At 45.6% G+C, this 25,646-nt stretch overlaps 1 protein-coding gene across 1 annotated transcript in view; it reads left to right on the top strand.

Moving 5' to 3' along the window:
• LOC144610295 (lysyl oxidase homolog 2-like) overlaps positions 1-25,646 on the top strand; it is a 73,478-nt gene that overhangs the window by 15,190 nt on the left and 32,642 nt on the right. The window contains exons 4-5 of the mRNA XM_078428892.1: positions 21,360-21,571; positions 23,811-24,024. Of these exons, the coding sequence (XP_078285018.1) occupies positions 21,360-21,571; positions 23,811-24,024 (426 nt within the window). The remainder of the gene's footprint in view (positions 1-21,359; positions 21,572-23,810; positions 24,025-25,646) is intronic.

The raw sequence follows: 25,646 nt of genomic DNA, 5'->3' as shown, positions 1-25,646 counted from the left end.
ACATCACCTATCCATGATCTCCAGAGATGTTGCCTGACCCACTAAGTTACATCAGCACTTTATGTCCTAGTTGGCTGTTCAGTCGTACACAATTTTGAGCTGATTGCATGCTTGTGAGTAAATGTGGTTCAGTTTTATTTTGGGATTGTCATGTCTAGAGTTGAATTAAACAAGGAGCTTCAGTTTTTTTTTGTTGCCACATCATTAAGGTAAAGATTTATCAGGTTTGCTCTATTTTTGCCGAGAGGTGGGTACAAAAATGCAACAATTTCTTTCAATAAAATTAAATTGGTTGAAAGTGGCCATATGGGAATGGTAGAATTTCGATCAATCAGTTTTTGTTGGACAAATGATTCAACCCCCAAGTCCTTATATGTGCCCTTGAAGAACGTGATCAGCATGGACACAGGTCTGTTGCTGGAAGGTGAGATTAGTCTGGGTAGTTCTTTCTTTACCTACAGGGACACAATAGGCACAATGGCATTCTCCCGAATCGTAAATTGCACAGTTCTTAAATGGGCAGATGATTAGACATTGATTACATGAAGGACAGAACCAACATGAGGGGCTGAGTGTATTTCAGTGATGGTTTCCAGAGAGGAAATGCATTCAGCAGCCCACGATTTGTATCGGATGCGGTATTCCTTCTCCAGCATTGGCTGCAGATCACAGCCCCACTGTTGGCCTTATTAGATCCAATGTTCCCAGTTTCCAAACAGCATATCAGACAGCCATCAACCAATTTATTCCTGCCAAGACAACTATTTTGCAGAAAACATCAGACTATAGTTTAGATTGCTGATGAATTAGTTCCACTGAGTTCCTAGCCTATTTTGCTCGACCACTTCTGTTTTGTTTTAGTTGCCGTTTCTTTACAATTTTGCATAAGCATAAATAAATAGACCTCAGAGAGGGCCACTTGCAAGGCAGCTGTGGTCAGACTGCATTCCTTCTGAGTTATCTGCTCTGTGGAGCGATGTGTTATTTGCATTCCATTTTCCTAGAATTTAGAATTGCCTGGGAACCGAGGTATTAGCATAATTGACGTTAAACCTAACATTTGTGGATTACTTGGTCCAGCAATGAACAAGTACTCTTATTTGTGACTGTCACGACATATGTGACAATGTCTGTGTCTGTGCGTCAGCGTGATGTCTGTAATGTATGAGAGAGACTTTCTAGACCTTTGTATCTGCAAAAATGTTAAAGACAAGTTTTATAGATTATGAATTTATAGAGATTCTATTAATTAATAGACCTGCTGCCTCACAGGGCCAGAGACCCAGGTTCAATCCTGACCTCAAGTACTGACTGTGTGGAGTTTGCACGTTCTCCCCCTGACCATGTAGGTTTCCTCTGGATGCTCCAGTTTCCTTTTACATCCCAAAGGCATGTGGGTTTGCAGGTTAATTGGCCTCTGCAAAGTGGGATAACATACTGTGAACTGGTAATCGATGGTCGGCATGGAATTGGTGGGCCGAGGGCCTGTTTCCATAAAAGGGCAGCACGGTAGAGACCCAGGTTCGATCCTGACTATGGGTGCTGTCTGCACGGAGTTTATACATTCTCGCCATGACCTGCGTGCGTTTTCTCCGGGTGCTCCGGTTTCCTCCCACACTCCAAAGATGTACAGGTTTGTAGGCTAATTGGTTCAGTTAAATTGTCCCTAGTGTGTGTAGGATGGTGTCAGTGTATGGGGATCACTGGTCGGCACGGACTCGGTGGGCCGAAGGGCCTGTTTCCACGCTGTATCTCTGAAGTAAACTTTCAATTTTTTGTGTTGTTGGCAAGGGCAGCATTTATTGCCCACCTGTCACTGCCATTTGACGAGTTGGTGGTATGTCATCATGTTGAACTTCTGCAGACTTTCTGCTGAAGCTTATTCAACCACTCCGTTATGGTGGGTGTTCAGGGATTTAGACCCAGCAACGGTGATGAATTGAGGATATATTTCCAAGACAGGGTAGTGCTTGATTTAGAGAGGAGCCAGCGGGAGGTGGTGTTCCTTCGGTTCGCTGCCCTTGTCCTTCTTGGCGGTGGAGGTGATTAGATTTTCTTGGTTGGGGAATGCTGCTCTAACAGGGTACCATAGAAACAAGGAACTGCAGATGCTGGTTTACGAAAGAAGACGCAAAATGTCGGAGCAACTCGTCGGGTCGGGCAGCATCCCTCTGAAATAGGGTTTCCCGACCCAAAACGACACCCAACCATGTTCACAGAGTCATCTTCTGTAGTAGGGTGCTGCAGTGTTCTTCAGTAGATTGACACTGCTACCATTGGGCGTGGATGAATGTAAGAATGGTAACTTGCTTATTGTAGGCTGCCTTTCGTCTCGAACCTTGTCGAGTCTGTATATCACGCAGAACTAAAGCGCTGTGCTTACTTGAAATCTGAAATAAAAATACAACATAGTGAAAATACTCAGCATGTCCAAGTTCTTTTTTCACTCTGGTGCCTTATCGATGGTGAAAGGGCTTTGGGAAGCCAGGCAAGTTTTTTTTAACTTGGAGGCATTTGGTCTTATTACAATGGATGGTAGCTTCACACCATTGGCTGTACGTGTGGCAGTTTATGCAGAGGTCTCTGAACAAAAGGAATGGGTGACGTTTCGGGTCAATAGACAATAGACAATAGACAATAATAATAATAATAATGCATTACATTTATATAGCGCTTTTCATATACTCAAAGGTGCAGGAGGAGGCCATTTGGCCCTTCGAGCCAGCACCGCCATGATCATGGCTGATCATTCTCAATCAGTACCCCGTTCCTGCCTTCTCCCCATACCCCCTGACTCCGCTATCCTTAAGAGCTCAATCTAGCTCTCTCTTGAATCCTTCTCCAGTCTGAAGAAAGGTCTTGACCCAAAAGGTCACCCATTCCTTTTCTCCAGAGATGCTGCCTGTTCCGCTGAGTTAATCCAGCTTTTTGTGTCCATCTTCGGCTTAAACTAGCATCTGCAGTTCCTTCCTGCAGTTTATACAGGGGATCCAGTTGTAGTTCATGTGGAAACATTGCACCGCAGATGCAGTGACTTTGGAATAGAAATTTGCATTCTGTTGTGTGTGTTAATCATGTTAGGTCATATGCACCTTGAACCCTGCTGTAATTTGCTTCCATCTGTTTCTATCTGGCAACCTTTCTCCTGCTCCAATGTGATTTACAAACTAAATAAAAATGAAAAATGTTGGATACGCTCCGCAGTTGAAAACAGATCAGGTTGAATTAGTGGGAAGAGGAACAGAGTTAATATTTCAAGTCTGAGACCCTTTGCCAGAACTCAGAAAGAGAGAAAAACAAGAGAGACGCAAGAAACTGCAGATGCTGGCATCTTGATCAAAACACAAAGTGCTGGAGGAACTCAGCAGGTCAGGCAACATCTGTGGAGAGAATGGATAGATGGTGTCAGACTGAAGAAAGGTCCAGACCTGATGTCATCTGTCTATTCCCTCCATAAATGCTACCTGACCTGCTGAGTTCCTCCTGCACTATGTTTTGTTGAAGAGAGAGAAACAAGTTAACTTGTTAGCTGAGCAGCTTGGGAGTTGGGAGTTGGGAAAAAGAGAAATGTCTTGGATAGAGTGAGGCCAAGTGAGTTAATGTGGCAGTTAGAAAGACATTATGTTTCTCTCTATTATGTAGTGCAGGCCTATGGGACATGGCCAATAGGCCATAGAAACAGAGAGAGAAAAACTGACCCAAAACACAGATAAATGAATGAATGGCAGAAATCGCCAATTCTGGTACAGACAGGAGTGATTTTCTTCCCCCCCCTTCCCCCCCTGCTTTGCTGCCTCATATCATATCATATCATATCATATATATACAGCCGGAAACAGGCCTTTTCGGCCCACCAAGTCCGTGCCGCCCAGCGATCCCCATACATTAACACTATCCTACACCCACTAGGGACAATTTTTACCTTTACCCAGCCAATTAACCTACATACCTGTACGTCTTTGGAGTGTGGGAGGAAACCGAAGATCTCGGAGAAAACCCACGCAGGTCACGGGGAGAACGTACAAACTCCTTACAGTGCAGCACCCATAGTCAGGATCGAACCTGAGTCTCCGGCGCTGCATTCGCTGTAAAGCAGCAACTCTACCGCTGCGCTACCGTGCCGCCCAGCCCTGCTGCACTTAGAACCCTTTGGTGTTCATCCAGTTGTAGGAATACAGGTTTTGAACCTTCCCATGTTCAATGTTCCCATGACTGGTTAGCACGCCACAAAGGCTTTTCACTGTACCTCAATAAACTAAACTAAACTCATGTGATCCAAATGGAATCCACTCCAGGTTTTTCCCAGTTCCCACATCCAGCAATGCAATGAAGTTATGAAAATTGTGACAAATCTCCTCATCAGGCGTGAATATGGTCCGCCAGATTTGGTGAGGTAGCACAGAGGCAGAACTAGAAGTTAGGGATCAATAGGGGAAGGTCAAACATGCCTCTGCATTGTGTTACAAACCTCCACTGGCTTCTTTGAAGCCACACAGAAACAGCCACAGGCTTCTCGTTGGAACTTGAGCAGCATCAGAACAAAAATGGTAATAGTTCCTGGCAGCACAGCACAGCAGTGAGCTCATGGGGACTGGTGGCTCTTCGCTTTCCGAAGGAACGATTGAAAGAAAATATTGGGAAACTATTACCTTCCGTTCCCTTTATTAACTGAAACAAATCCTTGCTGTTTTTCAGTGGGGTAGAAATGCAAGAGCCCTCAGTAATATAGTGTCAAAGAAATGTACCTGTGCCTTTCACCTCAATTACTCAATATAGTTCCATATGCCAACCCCTCTTTGGGTGAAGGTTTCTGGTTCACTGCATTGATAGATGATTCTTCCTGAGGTAAACACAAAATGCTGGAACAACTCAGCGGGACAGGCAGCATCTCTGGAGAGAAGGAATGGGCGACGTTTCAGGTTGAGATCCTTCCTCAGACTCTGTGATTCTTCCTGATTTGTGAGCTCCAGTTAATTTCCCATTGAGCACAATTGATTTCATTTGTTCAGAAGTGGGTGGGTGTTTTGGGTTCAGTACACGCGCTGGAGATTTTCATTGTTATTTTGTTTTATTGGAAGCATCTGTGTGAAAACAACATGATAATTTCGTAGCTTTATGAACAGCTTCAATTTTAACACTTTTCAAAAAGGGCATTTAATTAAAAAGAGAGAGAAAGAAGGAAAAGAGAAATAAAAAAGAAAAAAGGGGAGATATACTCGACAACCCACCCATGTGCCCACTCACCCAGCCCTACGAGTGATTTTGAATTGCGTTCAAATATTATATTCGAGAAAATCAATAAAAGGTGACCATATTTTTTTTAATTGCTTCAGTTTGTCATTCGAAATAAACCTAATTCTCTCTAAATGTAATGTGTCCATCATTTCTGTAATCCACATCTTCACTGGAGGAACTTCAGCACTTTTCCAGAATTTAAATATGAGTTTTTTTTGCTAATATTAGTCCATAGCTGACAAAGTGTCCCTGAAAAACAGTCAATGTACTACATGCTTCTGATATTCCCAGTATTATCAGTTTTGAGTCTGGCTCAAATGGGATTTTCAGTATATTGGGGAAAATGTTGAATATTCCCGTCCAAAAACTTTCTATTTCTGTACATAGTACGAAACTATGGATTAAAGTGGCTTCGTGGAATTGACACTTATCGCAAAGAGGGGAAGCACTGGGGAAAATTTTGTTCAGTTTGGTTTTTGAATAGTATAACTATAGTAGGGTGAAGACTATTCCATGCTTTAATTGTGCGAGGGAAGAATGAATTGCTATACACATCTGTCTTGATAGCTGGTATCTCAAATTGTATCGAATGCCCTCGTCTACTCCTGATAGGTTTGGGTTGGGTGTAGATGCGGCCATCTATGTCGAGCTGACCATTTAACATTTTGTAAAAACAGGTCAAACGGTGGGCTTTATATCTGTCTTGGAGAGTGTTCCACCTCAATGAATTTAGAAGTTCGGTCACACTCGCTTCTCTCTCATAGATATTTGTAACAAAACGAGCTGCCTGTCTTTGGACACGTTCGATGGAAGAAATGTTTTTAATTGTGTCTGGGTCCCATGCTGCAACTGTGTAGTCCAAGTGTGGTCTAACAAGGGTGAAGTATAACTTCTCCTTGATAGAAGTTGAACAATGATAAAAGTTGCGTCTCAGAAAATTTAGGACACCTGTTGCTTTCACCGTTGCATGACGAGTCTGACCATTCCAATGTAGATCGTTCTGTAATTTGATGCCAAGATACTTGGTCTGTTTGGATTCTTCAATGGTGGCACCAAGGATATTATATGATGTTTCGCCTGGTTTCCTCCTCCTGGTGACACGCATGGTTTCACATTTGGAAGGATTGATCTGCATCCCCCATTGTTGTGACCACTCAACCATAGTATTGAGATCTTTTTGGAGAGCATCTTTATCAACAGCTGATACAGCAAACAATCATCAGCGAATAGTCTGGTCGTGTTTGTGACTTTTTCATGGATGTCTTTAATTTAAAAGCAAAAATAGATGAAGGCCCAGTACTGTGCCCTGAGGTGTACCACTTAACACTGAATGCCTTTATTCACAAAATGCTGGAGTAACTCAGCAGGTCAGGCAGCATCTCAGGAGAGAAGGAATGGGTGACGTTTCGGGTCGAAACCCTTCTTCAGACTTCGATTTGTACCAGCATCTGCAGTTATTTTCTAACACTGAATGCCAATCAGAGCTTTTTCCATTCACACACACGTGCTGAAGACATTTTGTTAGAAAACTGGAAATCCATTGTTTCGTGTTGGAACGGACACTGTAGAAGTCAAGCTTCCGAAGCAGTCTCTGGTGTGGGATGACATCAAATGCTTTAGAGAAGTCTAGTACTACTAAACCCGTGACGACATTGCTGTCAAGGTTCTTGGCCAGGTCATTTGTTGTCAGGATAAGCTGAGACTCGCATGATCTATGCCTCCTAAATGCATGTTGGTTGTCAGCAAGTATGCTATGTTTGCTAAGGTGTCTCATCAGATTACTAACGATTATATGCTCCATTAGTTTGCAGCAAGTGCTTGTTAATGAAACAGGACGATAATTAGCCAGGTTGGTGGTTGAACCCTTCTAAAAGAGAAGAGTGATGTTAGCCTTCCTCCAATCCAGCGGAACATCACCTGAGTCAAGCGACTGTTGGAAAATGAACTGCAAAGCAGGAGCCAGTTCTTCGGCCACGATCTTTAGTGCTCCAGTTTCCTCCCTCACTCCACAGACGCACAGGTTTGTAGGTTGATTGGCTTCGGTAAAATTGTAAATTGTCCATAGCGTGTACGATAGTGGTAGTGTACAGGGTGATCGCTGGTCGTCGAGGACTCGGTGGGCCGAAGGGCCTGTTTCTGTGCTGTATCTCAATACCTCTAAAGTAATGTCTACTTACTAAAGTCTACTTACTAAGCATCTGGGGGGAAATGTGCATGGACACTGAAGAAGGGTTCTGACCTTAAACGTCACCTATTCCTTTTCTCCATAGATGCTGTTTGTCCTGCTGAGTTGCTCCAGCATTTTTTGGCTATCTTGCTTTGTATACCTCCCAGTCACACATGCGGGCTACAATTTGACCAACCATATTCCTGTGAAGTGCCTTGAGAATTTAGGTGACCTCATTAAAGGTGCTTGCATAACTGTGAGGTTTAAGAGCTTTGTGGATCAGAAATTAAAGTTGAAAAGTTACAGGTTTATTAAGCTTCTCATATGATCCATTGAACACTGCGAATGTTCAAACAAAGTATATATTACGCAGCCTGGAATTGCTCCAACGAACATCTGTTTCCCATTCCAAGGAGACCAGAATAATTGGCAGTTAGATGTTATGTACTTCCAATCTCGCCTTCCAGCTGAGGAATGCCACATGATTAAGTTGTCATCCAGGTTGGTATTTTCTGGGAGGAGATTGTTGTGGTGGATGAACCAAGAAACTGTTCTCTTCAGTACTGCCACTCTACTGAGGGTTGTGGTTACATTGGGAGCTGGGGTGGCAAACCTCTTGGGGTAGATTACGACAGTGGTATACCCAGTAAAGCCGCTGCCTCAGCTACTTGGGTTCAGTCCTGACCTTGGTGCTGTCAGCATGGGGTGTGAATATACTTGCTGTGGTTGCATGAGCTTCCCCATGATATGTTTTGGTTTCCTCACACATCCGCAAGAGCAGGTTGGTCACTGTAGGTTGCCTCAGTATGTGAGTGAAGGGATAGAATCTGGAGGGAGTTTGGGGCGGCGCAGTGACGCAGCGGTAGAGTTGCTGTCCTGCAGCGCCAGAGACCCGGGTTTGATCCTGACTATGGGCGCTGTCTGTACGGGGTTTGTACGTTCCCTCTGTGACCATGTTGGTTTTCCCCAGGTGCTCTGGTTTCCTCCCCACACTCCAAAGATGTGCAGGTTAATTAGCTTCGGTAAAATTGTAAAAATGTCCCTAATGTGTAAGATAATATTGGTGTATGGGGATTGCTGGTTGGTGCGGACTCGGTGGGCTGAAGGGCCTGTTTCTGCTCTATCTCTCTAAAGTCTAGAGAGTTGATGAGAATTGCGTCAAATAAAAACTGGGATTGGTGTAAATGAGCAATTGGTGACGGTCATGGACACATTCGGCCAAACGGCCTGTTTCTGTGCTGTATCCTGCTCAGACTCCAATGTCAGCTGGCACAGGGACAAGAAAGTACCCCAGCAGCTCACTGTAGGTTCATGAGTTAATTGGTCAATAGACAATAGACAATAGGTGCAGGAGGAGGCCATTCGGCCCTTTGAACCAGCACCACCATTCAATGTGATCATGGCTGATCATTCTCAATCAGTACCCCGTTCAATAACTTGTCCCAGGTGTTAATTGAGTGTTGAAACTGGAAATTATAAGAAGACAATCAACAGAGAAGCAAAGCGAGACAGACTTTGCCATCTGATTGAAGATTTGGTGTGCTGGGCTGGTGGAAGACAGATTTATACAGCCTTTGACATGTCACATGCTTACCTGCAGGTTAAGTTGGGCAAAAGTTTAAAGAATCCTCAACGATTAATCTTCCTTGCTTCATAGGCTTTCATTTGGAGTAATAACATCTATAGGAATTTTAGAAAAAAGTTTAGTTTCATTTAGTTTATTGTTACATGTACCGAGGGTGAGTGAAAAGCTTTTGTTGTGTGCTATACAGTCAGCGGAAAGACAATACATGATTACAATCAAGCCATTTCCAATGTATGGATACATGTTAAGGAAATAACGTTTAGTGCAAGGTAAAGCCAGCAAAGTCCGATCAAGATGAGGCCGAGGCTCATCAATGAGGTAGAAACATAGAAACATAGCTAATAGGTGCAGGAGTAGGCCATTCGGCCCTTCGAGCCTGCACCGCCATTCAATATGATCAGGGCTGATCATCTAGCTCAGTAACCTGTACCTGCCTTCTCTCCATACCCCCTGATCCCTTTAGCCATAAGGGCCACATCTAACTCCCTCTTAAATATAGCCAATAAACTGGCCTCAACTACCTTCTGTGGCAGAGAATTCCACAGACTCACCACTCTCTGTGTAAAGAGATGTTTTCTCATCTCGGTCCTAAAAGACTTCCCCCTTATCCTTAAGCTGTGACCCCTGGTTCTGGACTTCCCCAACATCGGGAACAATCTTCCCGCATCTAGCCTCTCCAACCAACAGTAGTTCATGACTGCTCTCTGGTTGTGGTAGGATTATTCAGTTGCCTGATAAATGGATAGCTTGATTCAAGGCACAGAGGGTGTCATAGGTTATGAAGATGACATCTTAGTGTCTAGAAAGACTGAACATGGGCAAAAGGAGAATATAGAAATTCAGCTTCGGATCTGAGCGAAAGGCTGAGGATGGATGTGTGGAAGTGGCGTAAGTGTGTTTCTTGGCGGTAAAATAGATGCTGAAAGATTCCAGATAGTGGAGGGCAAGGTCCGAGCAGAGTTGCTTGTTCAACTAACTTGACGGACATGAAAGACACAAAATGCTGGAGTAACTCAGCAGGCCAGGCAGTTTCTCAGGAGAACATGGATAGGCGTTGTTTCAGATTGGGACCCTTCTTCAGACTGAAGATTCTTCTTCTTCTGAAGAGTCCCGACCCAAAACATCACCTATCCATGTTTTCCAGAGATGCTGCCTGACCCGCTAAGTTACGCCAGCTTTTGTTGTCATCCATCAGCATGGGACACGGTGGGCAGAAGGGTCAGTTTCTGTTCTGTTTGACTCCATGACTCCAAGACAATGTAGGACCATCCAAACATTATGTGTGCCTATTGGCATGAATCTACCATTCTCTGCAGCCTCTTGTGTTAGCGTGCGGGGATCGCTGGTTGGAAGGGACTCGGTGGGCTGAAGGGCCTGTTTCCATGCCGTTTCTCTAAAAACCTAAATCTGCAGTCTCTTGTGCCTCCACTATATGTTATGATTAGATTGTGGGGAGAAAGGGACAGTGGAAGTATAATGCTAGGTAAAAAAAAGATAAAGCAATAAAGTTATATAAATCAGGCAGTTGAACTTTTAACCTAATGTTCCACAAACAGTGTTTACAGGACTTGCGACTTCTTTGCCTCAGGAATGTTTGACCGGCAAGTCATTAAGATTGTGAGATAAACATGGATGAGGGTGGTTTAGCCTGACTTCAGCCGGTAGATGAGGAATATTTTGTCTGTTCCCAGCTGTCTAACCTAAACCTGCACACAGCTGTTCCTGGAGAGCAAACGGAGACATTTACTGTGTGCACGAAGCGCTCAGGACTTGTTAAGGCACCCACGCCAGCATTGTGCTGCAGGGCCCCTTCAGTGAAAGTGATGATGGATTGATAGATTCTGAGAAAGCTGGGCCTCTTGCAAGGAGGTTTAACATTTCAAAGAGATCTCTGGCCCTGAATTCAGAAATGCACTCTCCATCACTCTGTGCAGTAAAATGCACTTGCATCAACATTGCTTCTCTATCCACCCAGCTGGCCTAGTCGATCCCTATTTCAATCACTTTTCCCAACACCAAATACCCTACGGGGCTGAGCACTGCTTTCTCTGTGGAATGTGCTGGAGCTGAAAGATGGTGGGCTCCAACACAAGTGTAACGTCTCCTAAGGTGATATTAGATACTGTGCAGGAAGGAACTGCAGATGGAGGTTTAAACCAAAGATAGACACAATACCACCGAGAGAAAGATTTGAACCTATTGACTGGGAGGTGAAAGTTGGAAAACACGGAAAATGCCTGGAGCAACACTTGCCCATGAAGAAAGTAAACTATGCTTTATGTTTTGTGTTTAGCTTCCACTGCCTTCACCACAGCCTTGCAGAGGTAGCCTTCCAGATCTTAGTTTAAAGCACTGATGGTATTTCATTATGGCTGAGCTTCGAATATGTGCACTGCTGCTGCTGTTTTTTCATTTGAGTCCAATCACAGCTGATTTTATTGGAACGATGTTTGTTCCCCTACCTCTGCAACCTGGAACCAATCTGCTTTAGCACGAGTCCCTTTGACAGCAGTGGATGGGGCCCAGTAAATCACTTTACTGTGGTCAAAGATTGAAACACACTTTTGCTTGGCTCTCATTTTAAAGGAACTCTCCAACACAGTGCTTTTTCAACGATCTCTGCTTGTTGGCTTTGGAAGGCTACAGAGGGAAGCCTTCCAAAGCAACAGGGCGGCACGGTGGCGCAGCGGTAGAGTTGCTGCTTTGCAGTGCCAGAAACCCGAGTTCGATCCCGACTACGGGTGCTGTCTGTATGGAGTTTGCACGTTCTCCCTGTGATCGCGTGGGCTTTCTCCGAGATCTTTGGTTTCCTCCCACACTCCAAAGACGAACAAGTTGGTATAAATGTAAAATTGGCCCTTGTGTGTGTAGGATAATGTTAATGTGCAGTGATCGCTGGTTGGCATGGACTCGGTGGGCCGAAGGACCTGTTTCCACGCTGTATTTCTAAACTAAACTATGAAGATTCACCAGACTGATTCCTTGGCAGGTTTGACATACAAGGGGAGTTCACCCAAACTGCGTCTACACTTTGCAGAGATTTTAAGTATAAAAGTTGATTGACACAGAACTTTAGAAACAAGGAACTGCAGATGCTGGTTTACCAGAAGGGGCACAAACTGCTGGAGTAACTCCAGTGGGGCAGCACAGTGGCACAGTTGTCGAGTTACTGCCTTACAGCGCCAGAGACCCAGGTTCGATTCTGACTACGGGTGCCGTCTGTACGGAGTTTAAACGTTCTCCCTGTGAACATGTGGGTTTTCTCCAGGTTTCCTCCTACATTCCAATGATGTACAGGTTTGTAGGTTAATTGGCTTTGGTACAAAATGTAGATTTTCCCCTAGTGTGTAGGATAGTGTTAGTGTAAGTGATAATCACTGGTTGGCAGGGCCAGCCTGTACCCACGTATAAATTGCATTCAGACAGCAGCTGTAGTCAGGATCGAACCCGGATCTCTGGCGCTAGAGCTGGGCCCCTGTGCCACCCTCGAGACTACAGTGCTGCCCTAATGAACTTCTTCAAAGTAGGCATTCCTTGTGGAGATTTCACCATGGAGCAGAGAAATGTTTCGAAAGGAACTGCAGATGCTGGTTTATACTGCACCTGGCTTAGCTCAAAATACCAAAGACTTGGATTACACAAAATGCTGGAGTAACTCGGCAGGTCAGGCAGCATCTCAGGAGAGAAGGAATGGGTGACGTTTCAGGTCTCGAAGGGTCTCGACCCGAAACGTCACCCATTCCTTCTCTCCTGAGATGCTGCCTGACCTGCTGAGTTACTCCAGCATTTTGTGAATAAATACCTTCGATTCGTACCAGCATCTGCAGTTATTTTCTTACAAAGGCTTGGATTAAGTTAGGACCTCTCACTGCCACAGGACAGGACTGTCTTTAGACTGAACAAGGGTCTCGATCCAAAACGTCACCTACCCACATTCTCCAGAGATGCTGCGCGACCTTAGTCTGGTTTAGTTTAGAGATTCAGCGCGGAAACAAGCCCTTTGGCCCACCAAGTCCATGCTGACCAGCGATCACCTGTACACCAGTTCTATCCTACACACCGCCCCACAGGGGGAAGGTGCAAACTCCGTACAGACAGCACCCATAGTCAGGATCGAACCTGGGTCTCTGGCGTTGTGAGGCAGCAGCTATGTCCTTTTTTTTATAAATCTCTAACAGTATAGCATTTCCTCAGTAGTCTGCTGGATTGTCAGCCTGGATATTTGTGCTAAGGGTTTGCAATCTTCTGACTCTGAGGAGAAAGCATGACTCACCGAGCTACTACTGTGTTTGTACATCTGCAAAGTACAGATGTGAAGTTGACAAACACTGACCGACAGGAATGAATCATGACCGACAGGAATTCCCACAAGCTTACAAGTTTTTTGTATTTTGAAACTGTTTCAATCGCTTGGGATTACTGGCTTCCACTGAAATACAACACCCCATTCATCCTTGGGGCGACTTGCTCACAAGGACATCTTCTCGACTGAATCGATATTCCTTGAGAGAGGAAACACTTCTTCATCAATCTAACCTGGAAAAAGAAGCAGAGGTGATCGGAGGGAAAATAGGGTGGCCCAGTGGTAAAGTTGCTGCCTTACAGTGCAAGAGATCCCGGTTCGATCCTGACTACGGCTGCTCTCTGTACGGAATTTGCACGTTCTCCCTGTGACCGCGTGGGTTTTCTCCGGGTTCTCCCAATTCCTCCCACATCCCAAAGACGTACAGGTTTATAGGTTAATTGGCTTCGGTAAATCGTCCCTAGTCTGTAGGATAGAACTGGTGTATGGGTGTTCATTGGTCAACATGGACTTGGTGGGCCGAAGGGCCTGTTTCCACACTATCTGTAAACTCGAAGGGCCGAATGGCCGAATGGCCTCCTCCTGCACCTATTGTCTATTGTCTATTGTCTATTGTCTAAACAAAACTAAACTAAACTGCAGTGACCTGGAATGTGCTGTTGGAAAGGGTGGTGGCAGCAAATTCAGAATTAATTTTCACTTGAAGGATAAGTGAAAATCTGCGCAGGTGTAATTGAGTGGTGTCATAGAGTCATGCAGCCTGGAAACAGGCCCTTCGGCCCAACTTGCCTATACTGATCAACGCAGTGCATTCTAAGGAGGGTCACTGGCACATTGGCCAGGTGGGTCACCTTTGACGTTCATTCCATTCTGTTGCTTCGCCGGTGTGCTTTAAGTCCAAATGATCAAATCTTTACACTGGAAATATTGCTGACCCTCAACTTCCAATATACTTGTCTCACTTTGAGACAGGTTTTCATTAGATAAGATGGTGCAGCTGGTAGAGCTGCGGCCTCACAGTGGCGGGCATCCAGTTTCGATCCTGACCTCGGGTCCTGTCACATTCTCCCTGTGACCACGTGGGTTTCCTCCGGGTGCTCCGGTTTCCTCCCACATCCCAAAGACGTGCGGGTTTGTAGGTTAAAAGTCGTCACAGCCTCAGAATAAAAGGACGTACCATTTGAAAGGAGATGAGGAGGAATTTCTTTAGCCGGGGGTGTTGTTTTTTAAAGATTTTTTTTAGATTTAGAGATACAGCGCGGAAACAGGCCACCGAGTCCGCGCCGCCCAGCGATCCCCGCATATTAACATTATCCTACACACACCAGGGACAATTTTTACATTTACCCAGTCAATTAACCTACATACCTGTACGTCTTTGGAGTGTGGGAGGAAACCGAAGATCTCGGAGAAAACCCACGCGGGTCATGGGGAGAACGTACAAACTCCGTACAAACGGCGCCCGTAGTCAGGATCGAACCTGAGTCTCCGGCGCTGCATTCGCTGTAAGGCAGCAACTCTACCGCTGCGCCACCGTGCCGCCCGTGAATCTGTAGTATTCATCGCCTAGGATGGCAGTGGAGGCCAAGTCATTGGATAGTTTTAAAGCGGAGAGTGATAGGTTCTTGATTAGTAAAGGTGTCAACATTTGCAGGGAGAAGTCAGGAGAATGGGGTTGAGAGGGAAAAATAGATCAGCCAGGATCGAATTGTGGAGCAGACTTTATAGGCCGATTGGCTTAATTCCATTCCTACGTCTTCTGACCTAATTGGCTCTGTAAATTGCCCAGAGTGTGTGGGGAGTGTTTGAGAAACTGGGATAACTTAGAACTAGTGTGATTGAGTGATCGATGGTTGGCCTGGACTGGGAGGGTCAAAGGGCTCGTATCCATGCTATACCTTTCAGCCCATCAGTCAATCAATCAATGATCAGCGTTAAATGTTTCTTGTCCAAAGGTGAGTAGGTGAAGTTGAAGTGCATGACAGGTGTGGTCTGATCAAATCAAATGGCTGAACAGCTCTGAGGAGCTGAGTGACCTAATGTCCAACAAATAGTGAAGGGCCTGGATAGAGTGGATGTGGAGAGGATGTTTCCACTAGTGGGAGAGTCAGTGCCCAGAGGTCATAGTCTCAGATTTAAAGGACGTTCCTTTAGGAAGGAGATGGGGAGGAATTTCTTTCGTCAGAGGGTGGTGAATCTGTAGAATTCATTGCCACAGAAGGATGTTGAGGCCAAGTCAATGGATATTTTTACGGCAGAGATAGATAGATTCTTGATTAGTACGGGTGTCAAAAGTTATGGGGAGAAGGCAGGAGAATGGGGTTGAGAGGGAAAGATAGATCAGCCATGATTGAATGAAAGACTGGACTCGAAGGACCGAATGGCCTAATTCTGCTCCCACCACTTGAACATCACTTCTGCATCGTTTTAACCTTCTGAGCCATTTCGGCTACTTCACCAGATGACGGGAGCTGTTGGAACTAAAGTGCATTGCTTTGGCTGCATTGATATTGAGGCTAGAACTTGCTGCTTTGACTGAAGCGGAAAATGAGACGGCAGAGGTAAGCAAATGGAAACTCTTGGTCATACTCGGCCACTGGAGTCTAGTTGCTCTGGCAGCCAGGTGCTTAAATGATTCAGAGGAGCTCTGCATGAATGGTTGTCTCCACTCCCTACCCCCACATTCCTGCCATTCTATGGTTCCAAATGGCAGTCTCCACTTTCCCAATCCAATTGGAAGAAGAGCTGCTCCAAATGACTCAGAAGGAACACCCAATCGTCAATCAAATGGCCTTTGTTATCCTGGTTCCAAATAACTCGCAAAGATATTGAATAAAAATCCAGTTTCCAAATAACCCATAAGGAAATCGCATAATTTTTTTTATCTTCGTGCCTGAAAATGACCTTTTGAACATCTATCCAATATATCCCAGTCCCTGCTCTTCATAGACTCAATGGAACAGCATCGTAGAAAGACAATTCAAACACAAGCCTGTGATGACCCTTGTAAAGAATTATTAACTGGACCCCTCTCCTGGCCATCCACTGATCTTTGTCTCTAATGGTGTAACTATTTCCCCTACACATTCTATATTATCCCACCTTCGCATCCATTCCCTACACACTAGGGTCAACGTACAGCGGCCTCATTAACCTTCAAACCCGCACGTCTTTGGGATGTGGGAGGAATCCGGAGAACCCAAGAACACCCCACGTGGTCACGAAAAACATGCAAACTCCACACAGGCAGCATACGAGGTCAGGTTTGAACCGGGGTCTCTTGTGCTGTGAGGCAGCGGCTCTACTCGCTGTGCCAGTGTGCCGCCTATATATGAATGCAGCTCCTTTTTGCGAATACCTATGGAATCTGCTTCCCCTTCATTTCCAGGCAAAACATTCCGTCTGCCTGCAGAAAATAATTCTCCTTGCTTCCTTTTTCTTTCTTTGTCCAAACGTCTGATGTCTGTGTCCTTGGGTGACTTCCCCTGCTGCTATAAATCATCCACTTCCCCCATTTGAAGCAGCTGATTCTGTCGTCAGGCTACTGTTCTTACACACTCTGCGAAGGACGGTGCTTAGTTATTGTGTGTACTTGAGGATCAGTAGCTGTTGAGAGAAATCTGTCTAGGCCCGACATTTCCCTTTCACACTGAGCTTGATCAGAACTCTGCCGAATACAGAGCAAACAAACCTACGTGCTTCCTCTGCACTACTTTGGTTTTGTTTAATTTGGAAAGCAGGCCCTTCGGCCCACCGAGTCCATGCCGACCAGCAATCCTGTTAACCAGCACTATCCTACACGCAAAGGACAAGTTACTATTTTTACCGAAGCCAACTAACCTACAAACCTGTACGTCTTTGGACTGTGGGAGGAAACCGGAGCTCCTGGAGAAAACCCACGCAGTCACGGGGAGAACGTACAAACTCCGTACAGACAGCATCCGTAGTCAGGATTGAACCCGGGTCACTGGCGCTGTAAGGCAACAACTCTACCACTGCGCCACCATGCCACCTTTGGAAGTGATTGGTTCTTTCTGATTAGCTTTTCCTGGCCAGTCCATACATCTTGACACAGTTCCACAATCCATCCTGATTCTAATTCCACAGGGAGAAGCAACTTTAAATTAAAAACTTCAGCTCCTCAAAACCTGGGATCACAGTGCGTGATCCCATTCGGAGAAATTCTACTCTGTCCGTGTTTTCTGTCGGAAATCTCCCACGCATCCTTAATTTCCGCTTTGCAATTATCCCCTTTGCTGTTGCTGAAGCTGCTCAATATCATCAATCATGTTTGTGTAATGTTCCGAGCACCATGACAGCATCCTTGGCGGCCAAGTGCAGTTCTTGTAGTCCAGAGTTGAGCATAGTCAACGGGCAGGCGTGGAAAATAGGTTTTAGACTTTAGAGTCTAGGCGCGGAAACGGGACCTTCGGCCCATCGAGTCAGTGCCAACTTCACTTCTGTGGTGAAAGGGGCCAGTGGCATCGAACCCTGGGACTGCCAAAAACAGAACGCTTTCCAACAAACAGCTTGATACCAGATGTCAGGCCGGGATTTGATGTTATCTCATATAAATACTTTACGAGCTACTGCATTTGCATTCAAAATGGGAACAAATGTTTGTTTGAAATGTTTGTTTGAACATTTGTTTCATTTTAAGCATCATTTATGTTCTGCCAACTGTTCAAATCTGCTCTTACTGGGTCGAAATGGAATGTAATATCAGCGCAATGGAACTAGTTCCCCAGCTCCAGGCCTGACCCAGGAGAAATAACATTTTATATCAACTTATTTTTCTTGTGACGTCAGTACATCTTTCAAATGAGGACTGTAACATTGTGAAGCTCGCGGTCTCTTCACAAAGAATCGGCTGTCTCGGGAGCTCCATGCCGCGGAGAGAGTTTCAACCGCCCCGACAGGGACTTCGATCGTCGGCTGTGGGGGCTTTGATCGCTCCGACTGCGGATGGTTTGACTGCCCCGGCTGTGGGAGAACAAAGAGGAAGAGCTTTTTTTTTTAGATTTAGAGATACAGCGCGGAGACAGGCCCTTCGGCCCACTGAGTCCGTGCCGCCCAGCGATCCCCACACATTAACACTATCCTACACACACTAGGGACAATTTTTACATTTTACCCAGCCAATTAACCTACATACCTGTACGTCTTTGGATAGTTCAAAGCTTGAACTTTATTGCCTTCCATCACAGTGAGGAATGTGGAATCCATTGTGATGGATGTTTATGTTAACTTTTATGTGGTTGTATCTTGTTGTTTTTCACTCAGTATGGCTGTATGGTAACTCAAATTTCACTGTACCTTAATTGGTACACGTGACAATAAACTGACCTTGAAACCTGAAGTCGAGAGTCTTCCTGTCTCTGCCACATCCAATCTGTGATGTCTTTTGACACAACTTAATCGCAATGCTGAAGAATTCTTAGTTGAGTTTCTTATTGTCACATGTACCGAGGTACAATGGAAAGCTTTTGTTTACGTGCTGTCTAGTCAAGAAAAGACTAGATATGAATACAAACAAGACGTCCACAGCAAGGTTGCCCAGATATAGTATGAAGGGGACAACATTTAAAGTGTGCCATTGAAGTCCGGTAAAGTCTGAATAAAGATAGTTCAAAGGTCTCCAATTTTTTCCGGGTGCTCCCGTTTTGTTCTACATTCCGAAGATGTGCAGGTTTGTAGGTTAGTTGGCTTTTGTAAATTACCCCCAGTGTCTAGGATAGAATTAGTGTATGGGTGATCGTCGGTGGCGTGGACTCGGTGGGTCAAAGGGCATGTTTCCCTGCTGCATCTCTAAACTTATGAGGAGGCTAAATATAGAGTAAAGGTTAAACATTTGATTACACTACTTCCAAGAGTTGTAGTTAAACAGCAAGGACACAGATAGGTCCTTTGGCCCAACTTGCCCATGCCAACTAAGGTGCCTACCTGAGCTAGTCCCATTTGCCTGCATTCGGCCCATATTTCTCTAAACCTTTCCTACCCATGTACCTGTTCAATTGTCTTTTAAACATTGTGATTGTAGCCACTCCCTCTGGCACCTCGTTCTATAACCCCCAACACTCTCTGTGTGAATAGCAGTGGGTGGGGGATTGGGTGCAAAGATCCAGATGCAGATAATACTGTAAATATTCAGGACTAAGGATAGGTGGGATGGCTGGGACACCATGTGGTCGTAAGGAATAGGAGTAGAATTAGGTCATTCGGCCCATCAAGTCTACTCTGCCATTCAATAATGGCTGATCTATCTCTCCCTCCTAACCCAATTCTCCTGCCTTCTCCCCAGAACCTCTGACACCTGTACTAATCAAGAATCTATCTATCTCTGCTTTAAAAATATACACTAACTACCTCTACTGCCTTCTGTGGCAAAGAATTCCACAGATTCACCACCCTCTGACTAACGAAATTGCCAAAGGTCGTCACTGCCATGACATTATACCATGTGTCCTGAAGCAACAATTAATGGTGCATTTGCAACCTGGTAAACCTCCACTAATATGAAATGACCCAGAAGTAATTTTGAAGCAACAAGGAACTACAAATGCTGTTTTACAATAAACGTGGGTCAGGCAGCATCTCTGGAGAACATGGATAGGTGACATTTCAGGTCAGGAAGCATCACCTATCCATGTTTTCCAGAGATCTGCTAAGTTACTCCAGCACATTGTACCTTTCAGTTGCTTGACTCCAGCAAACAATCGAGTTTTCAACTGGATAATCCTGGGAACCAAGCATGATTCTGTGATTCAATTTAGGAGCATTCTCCATGAAATATAATAATGTTTGCAACATGTGAAGTTTTAATGATGTTATTGATTCTGCTGCACTCTGAACAGCAGACATTACTGATGCACCTTTGCAGAAAGCTGTGAAGAAGCTGCCATCAGTTGCGGTCTGACTTTTCAGGAAGTTTATTCTTCTGCTATCTGAGACAAGGGTCTTGCGGGTAAACAGCCTCAGCACTTCTCAAAGTGTTCCTTTTGGCTAAATAAATGAGTTTGAGGTGTCGCCACTGCAATGATGCAGGAAACACAACAGTCAACTTATGCACGGCAAACTTGCATAAGCATGATAACAAAAGTATGCAGACATTGGTGGAGCGTTAAGTATTGACCACGGAACGGAAGGTGATAATAGCTCCTTTGCTGCTCTGCAAAATCTTTAACACCCAATATTAACACTTCATCCAAATGTCAGCATATCCTGCAGCGCGGTGCACCCTTACAGCACTGCAACAATGGAGATACACATTCCATCATTGTTTACTTGCTGCGGTGAATGAAACAGCAGAGATGAAGTCCAATGTTCCAATGTTCAACATATGTTTTTTTGCTCTTAGCTCCCAAATGTGGGAATGAGACAATACTGCGATCGAGTACATTTCGTTCCCTTGTGCTCAGCTTCTCTAAGAGACCATCTCTCCAGCAGGCCACTCACTCATCAGTCCTCCAACTTTCAGATGCACATTTGTTTTCATTTAATTCTGATGGCAGTAAAGCTGGAATGCCTTCTTTAGATTAACACTCTGTTAGCCCCTTGCACAGAGTCTCAAAACGCATGGCAAATGAAAACAAAGTATTGTCAATAGTGCTTTTTTTGTCACATATGCAAGCTGCAGAGTGGAATTCTTTTTGCGTGTATTACAGCAATGGTTGGGAATTGAATCCCTCTGGTTGGACAATGGAAGGGGACATTCAAGGGAGAAGTATTTAAAAAACAGTTAGACAGGTACATGGACAGGACAAGTTTGGAGGAATATGGACCAAGTACAGGCGGGTAGGACTAGTGCAGCTGGGACAAGTTGCCTGGTGTGGGCAAGTTGGGCCAAAGGGCCTGTTTCCACACTGTATCACTCTTTGACTCTGTGACTCTAAGTGGATAAGTGATTGAAGAAAGCATCACCATTGTGTAAGAAAAGGATGGGTCCAATGGTCTCCATTTTTAATGTCCGCTCGCTTACTATCTATCCTATGAGTTAAAGCAAGCTTTACAAGTTGAGAAATGAATGCCACGTGCTGTCGAATAACAATCTATTTTTTTCTTGAGTCTAGGAAGGGCAGCAGCGTGTGGAAGATATTCGCATTAGGGGGGTCTTTGGCCCATCTAGGAGGAGCCTGCCTGTGACCGAGGGCTATGTGGAGGTGAAGCAGAACGGGAAATGGAATCACATCTGCAGCACAGACTGGACTGAGCAGAACGCCAGGGTGACCTGTGGCATGTTCGGCTTCCCAGCGGAGAAGCGCTACAACGCCAGAGTTTACAGGTGACAATAAAAATAAACTGAACTGCATTGAGGAGAGAGTTTGGGCTCAATGGAGGTTTCAGGGTGATACGGATGAGCATATCACAGGAGAATAGGTGTCCACGTCTCCCCTCCCCCCCCCCCCCCCCCTTCTCAGGTACCCTCCTGTGGGAATGTAAGGCAGCTTGCGTAACAGTAGGAATGAGAGACCTTATGTTTAGTTTAGTTTAGAGATAGAGCGCGGAAACAGGCCCTTCGGCCCACTGAGTCCGCACCGACCATCGATCCCGCGCATTATCAATATCCTACACGCACTAGGGATAATTTACCTGTACGTCTTTGCAATGTGGGAGGAAACCGAAGATCTCGGAGAAAACCCACGCGGTCACAGGTTCGATCCTGACTACGGGCGCCGTCTTTACGGAGTTTGTACGTGCTCCCCGTGACCTGCATAGGTTTTCTCCGAGATCTTCGGTTTCCTCCCACACTCCAAAGACGTACAGGTATGTAGGTTAATTGACTGGGTAAAATGTATAAAATTGTCCCTGGTGTGTGTAGGATAGTGTTAATGTGCGGGGATCGCTGGCCGGCGCGGACACGATGGGCCGAAGGGCCTGTTTCCGCGCTGTATCTCTAAAAATAAATAAATAAATAAAATAAAATTTTAAAACAAAAATAAATAAATAAATAAACGTACAGACTCCGTACAGACAGAACCCCTAGTCGGGATCGAACCTGCTTCTCCGGCGCTGTAAGGCAGCAACTGGACCGCTGTGCCTCCGCGGCCACCCTAATGAGAATGCAGGATGTAATAATGGTCTATGGGGAGGAGATGGGAGTGACTTAGAGAAACTCTCAGTATAATGAAAGGCATAGATAGAGTTGATGTGGAAAGGATGTTTCCACTGGTGGGGGAGTCTAGGACCAGAGGTCATAGCCTCAGAATTAAAGGGTGCTCTTTTAGTAAGGAGGTGAGGACTAAATCTTCTTGAATGGCGGAGTCGACTCGATGGGCCGAATGGCCTAATTCTACTTCTATAACTTGTGAGTACAGGAACTACCTGCCTTGCATAAGGGTTATGTTCCACGGACCCTTACATAAGTCAGATTTTACATAAGTCGGAATCACCATCCCCATCCCCTGCCAGATATAACTCCTTGGCTACCAATGCTGGCTTGTGTTCCCTCTCGCTGATGGGGCACTTTCTGCTGCCCATGGCCTTCTGGGTAAGCACGGCCGCCATTTCCGCCTTGTTTCCCATGCAAACTTTAGTGTTGTGGAGATTGCAAACTGCCTTGATTGCACGAGGGACTGGGCACAGAATTGTTTACGTGAGTGCGAGTTTACGTAAGTTGCCTCTTGCGTAAGTGAGGACAATATAAATGCATTGTCTTTATCCTGTTGATTGGGATATGTGACATGAAACAGTGACTGATGTGAATATAATATCGGAGCAGCCCCTCAAACATATTCAGACACAGTGAACACAATTTACCCAACTATGCTCCGGTTCCTTTGATGCAAACACCAGACAAAAATGAGTCTATCTCCATCTTGATTACATTGACTCTCAGCGCCACAACTGTTTGGAAAAGGGAATTCCACATTCCATTGCTGTTAGTGTGAAAATAATAGTTCCCGATGGTGCCGCAAAAAAAGTTTAGTTTTAAATTTAACGGTATGGCCCACATATTTGGCATATTAACCTTTGGATACTGAACTCATCAGGGTTACAGAGAAAGAGTGGGACCAGTGCAGAAGCAGTCCAATTGAATTGTTCTTTCAGAGAAGCCAGTGTAGATAGGATAGGCTGAATGGCCTCCTGTGCTGTGCAAACCCAATCTTATGGTGCAAACGCTGGGCAACGGCAGCGACCCCGTAGCCCGCTTCCGGCAACGTGACCTGGTGTATTAAATGCATTTCGACGTATGATATGTAGGAAAATAACTGCAGATGCTGGTACAAATCGAAGGTATCACAAAATGCTGGAGTAACTCAGCAGGTCAGGCAGCATCTAGGAGAGAAGCAATGGGTGACGTTTCGGGTCGAGACCCTTCTGCAGACTGACGAGTATGATATTTTCGGTTTGCGATGGGTTTCTCAGAACGTAACCTCATTGTACGTTGAGGAGCACCTGTAATGTGAACGGGCGATCGATGGTCGGCGTGGACTCAGCGGGCCGAAGGGTCTGTTTTACTGCTGTATCTCCAGAATAGAATTGTTGGAGGTGACTGGTTTTTCATTGCTCCCTTTGTGCAGGACGTTCGCAAGCAGGAAGAGGCACGTCTACTGGCCCTACTCCATCAACTGCACAGGCAACGAAGTCCACCTCTCCAACTGCGGCCTGGGTTTGTCGACGGTGGGCAGCAACAACACATGCAGGAGCCAGATGCCCGTGGTGGTGAGCTGTGTCACGGGCCGCCCCTTCGCCACCATCACCCCCTCCCGAGTCCGCAAGGCCTTCCCGCTCAAGGTGATGTGATTTACGGAGCTGCCTGGCTTGGGAGGGTGGAGGGTGATGGAGGGTGGTGGCGTGCGAGGCGGCTGGATGGAATTGAACGTTTCGCGTTGCTGAATGGTCTCACCCTGGCCATAATATGTGGTAGCCCAGGGAGTCACTGCCCTGGTACAGGACTCGAGGAGCCAAGAAAGTCACTGATGGCACTGAGCTCATCCAGAGGCGGCCGGCACGGGACGCACAGCAGTAGAGTAGCCTTACAGCGGCAGAGATCCCGGTTCGACCCTGACTCGGGTGCTTGTCTGGACGGAGTTTCTACGTTCTCCCCATGACTTGTGTGGGTTTTCCACAGGTGCTCCGGTTTCCTCCCACTCTCCAAAGGCATACAGGTTTGCAGCTTAATTGGCTTGGTAAAAATGTAAATCACCCCATTGTGTTAGTGTTAACGTGTGGCGATCGCTGGTCGGCGTGGACTCGGTGGGGCGAAAGGCCTGTTTTCGTTCTGTATTTCTAAACTAAACTAAACAGAGGTTCAGCTGCATCTTGTGGAGGAGGCCTATTGCCTGCTGTAGGTTAGAGGCTCAATGGGTTCGGACGCAGCACATACAATGGGGCCCACTCACCGTGCATGGTGGTTCACTTGACCTGACCATGTACTGGTGGCTCTGAACTAGTGCCTTGATCCCTCTCACATGGCTCTGTGGGTGTTTGTGAGTGAGTTGTATAGTGCCTGGTTTTCCGCTGATGGTGTGGCTGTGGTTTGTGTATCTGCATATGTGGGTAATGCATGTGCCCGCACGCGTGTGTACAGGTGTCATGTGTACATGCTTGTGCATGTGTGGACATCTGTATGGGTGTGTGCACATACAATATACATAAATTACAAGCAGACAAATAATAATAGTGCTAAGTCAAAAAGAATGTCCCCAAGCCTATATAGTTCAGAGCCTATTTGGAGTGTTTAATATCCTGATGGTTGTCGGGAAGAAGATGCTCCTGCACGTTACAGTTTTCAGGCTCCGATACCTTCTCCCCGATGGCAAGAGTGAAGTGTGAACTTGGCCAGAGCAGTGTGACGTCTGTGTACGTACGCACATACATATATACGTATATACATACGTACGTACGATGTGTGTGTACGCACATGTACGGGTTGTGCCTGCACGCATCTGTGTACGTGTATGTGAGAGGGCTATGGTTGCATAAGTGCCAGTGGGTGCCTGCGTACATGGAAATAGAAACTCAGCTTGCTCTGTTAGTCTGTCTCGTCAGAAACACAAGTGGTCATTTTAAAAGTGCATTGATTAAATACTGCTGCTGACGTATACACAGCAAAACCCCACCAACAGCAAAAGAGTAATTCATCAGATAATCTTCTGAAGGAGAAGGGCAGGTGGGGAATGGGAAGAAACTAATGCTGTATCAGGATTTGTGATTGTATTGAAGGATCTGAACCCAAGACCTTTGATTAAGTTGACGTTATCACCCTTCAAATGTATTCAAGAGAGAGTTAGATACAGGTCTTAGGGTTAACAGAATCAAGGGATATGGGGGGGGGGGGGGGGAAACAGGAACAGGGTACTGATTCTGGATGATCAGCCATGATCATATTGAATGGCGGTGCAGGCTCGAAGGGC

Source organism: Rhinoraja longicauda, chromosome 36 (genome assembly GCF_053455715.1).
Source record: "Rhinoraja longicauda isolate Sanriku21f chromosome 36, sRhiLon1.1, whole genome shotgun sequence".
NCBI classification, from domain to species: domain Eukaryota; kingdom Metazoa; phylum Chordata; class Chondrichthyes; order Rajiformes; family Arhynchobatidae; genus Rhinoraja; species Rhinoraja longicauda.
Note: the sequence above shows the minus strand (reverse complement) of the source record. Positions and strands in the feature narration are given on the sequence as shown.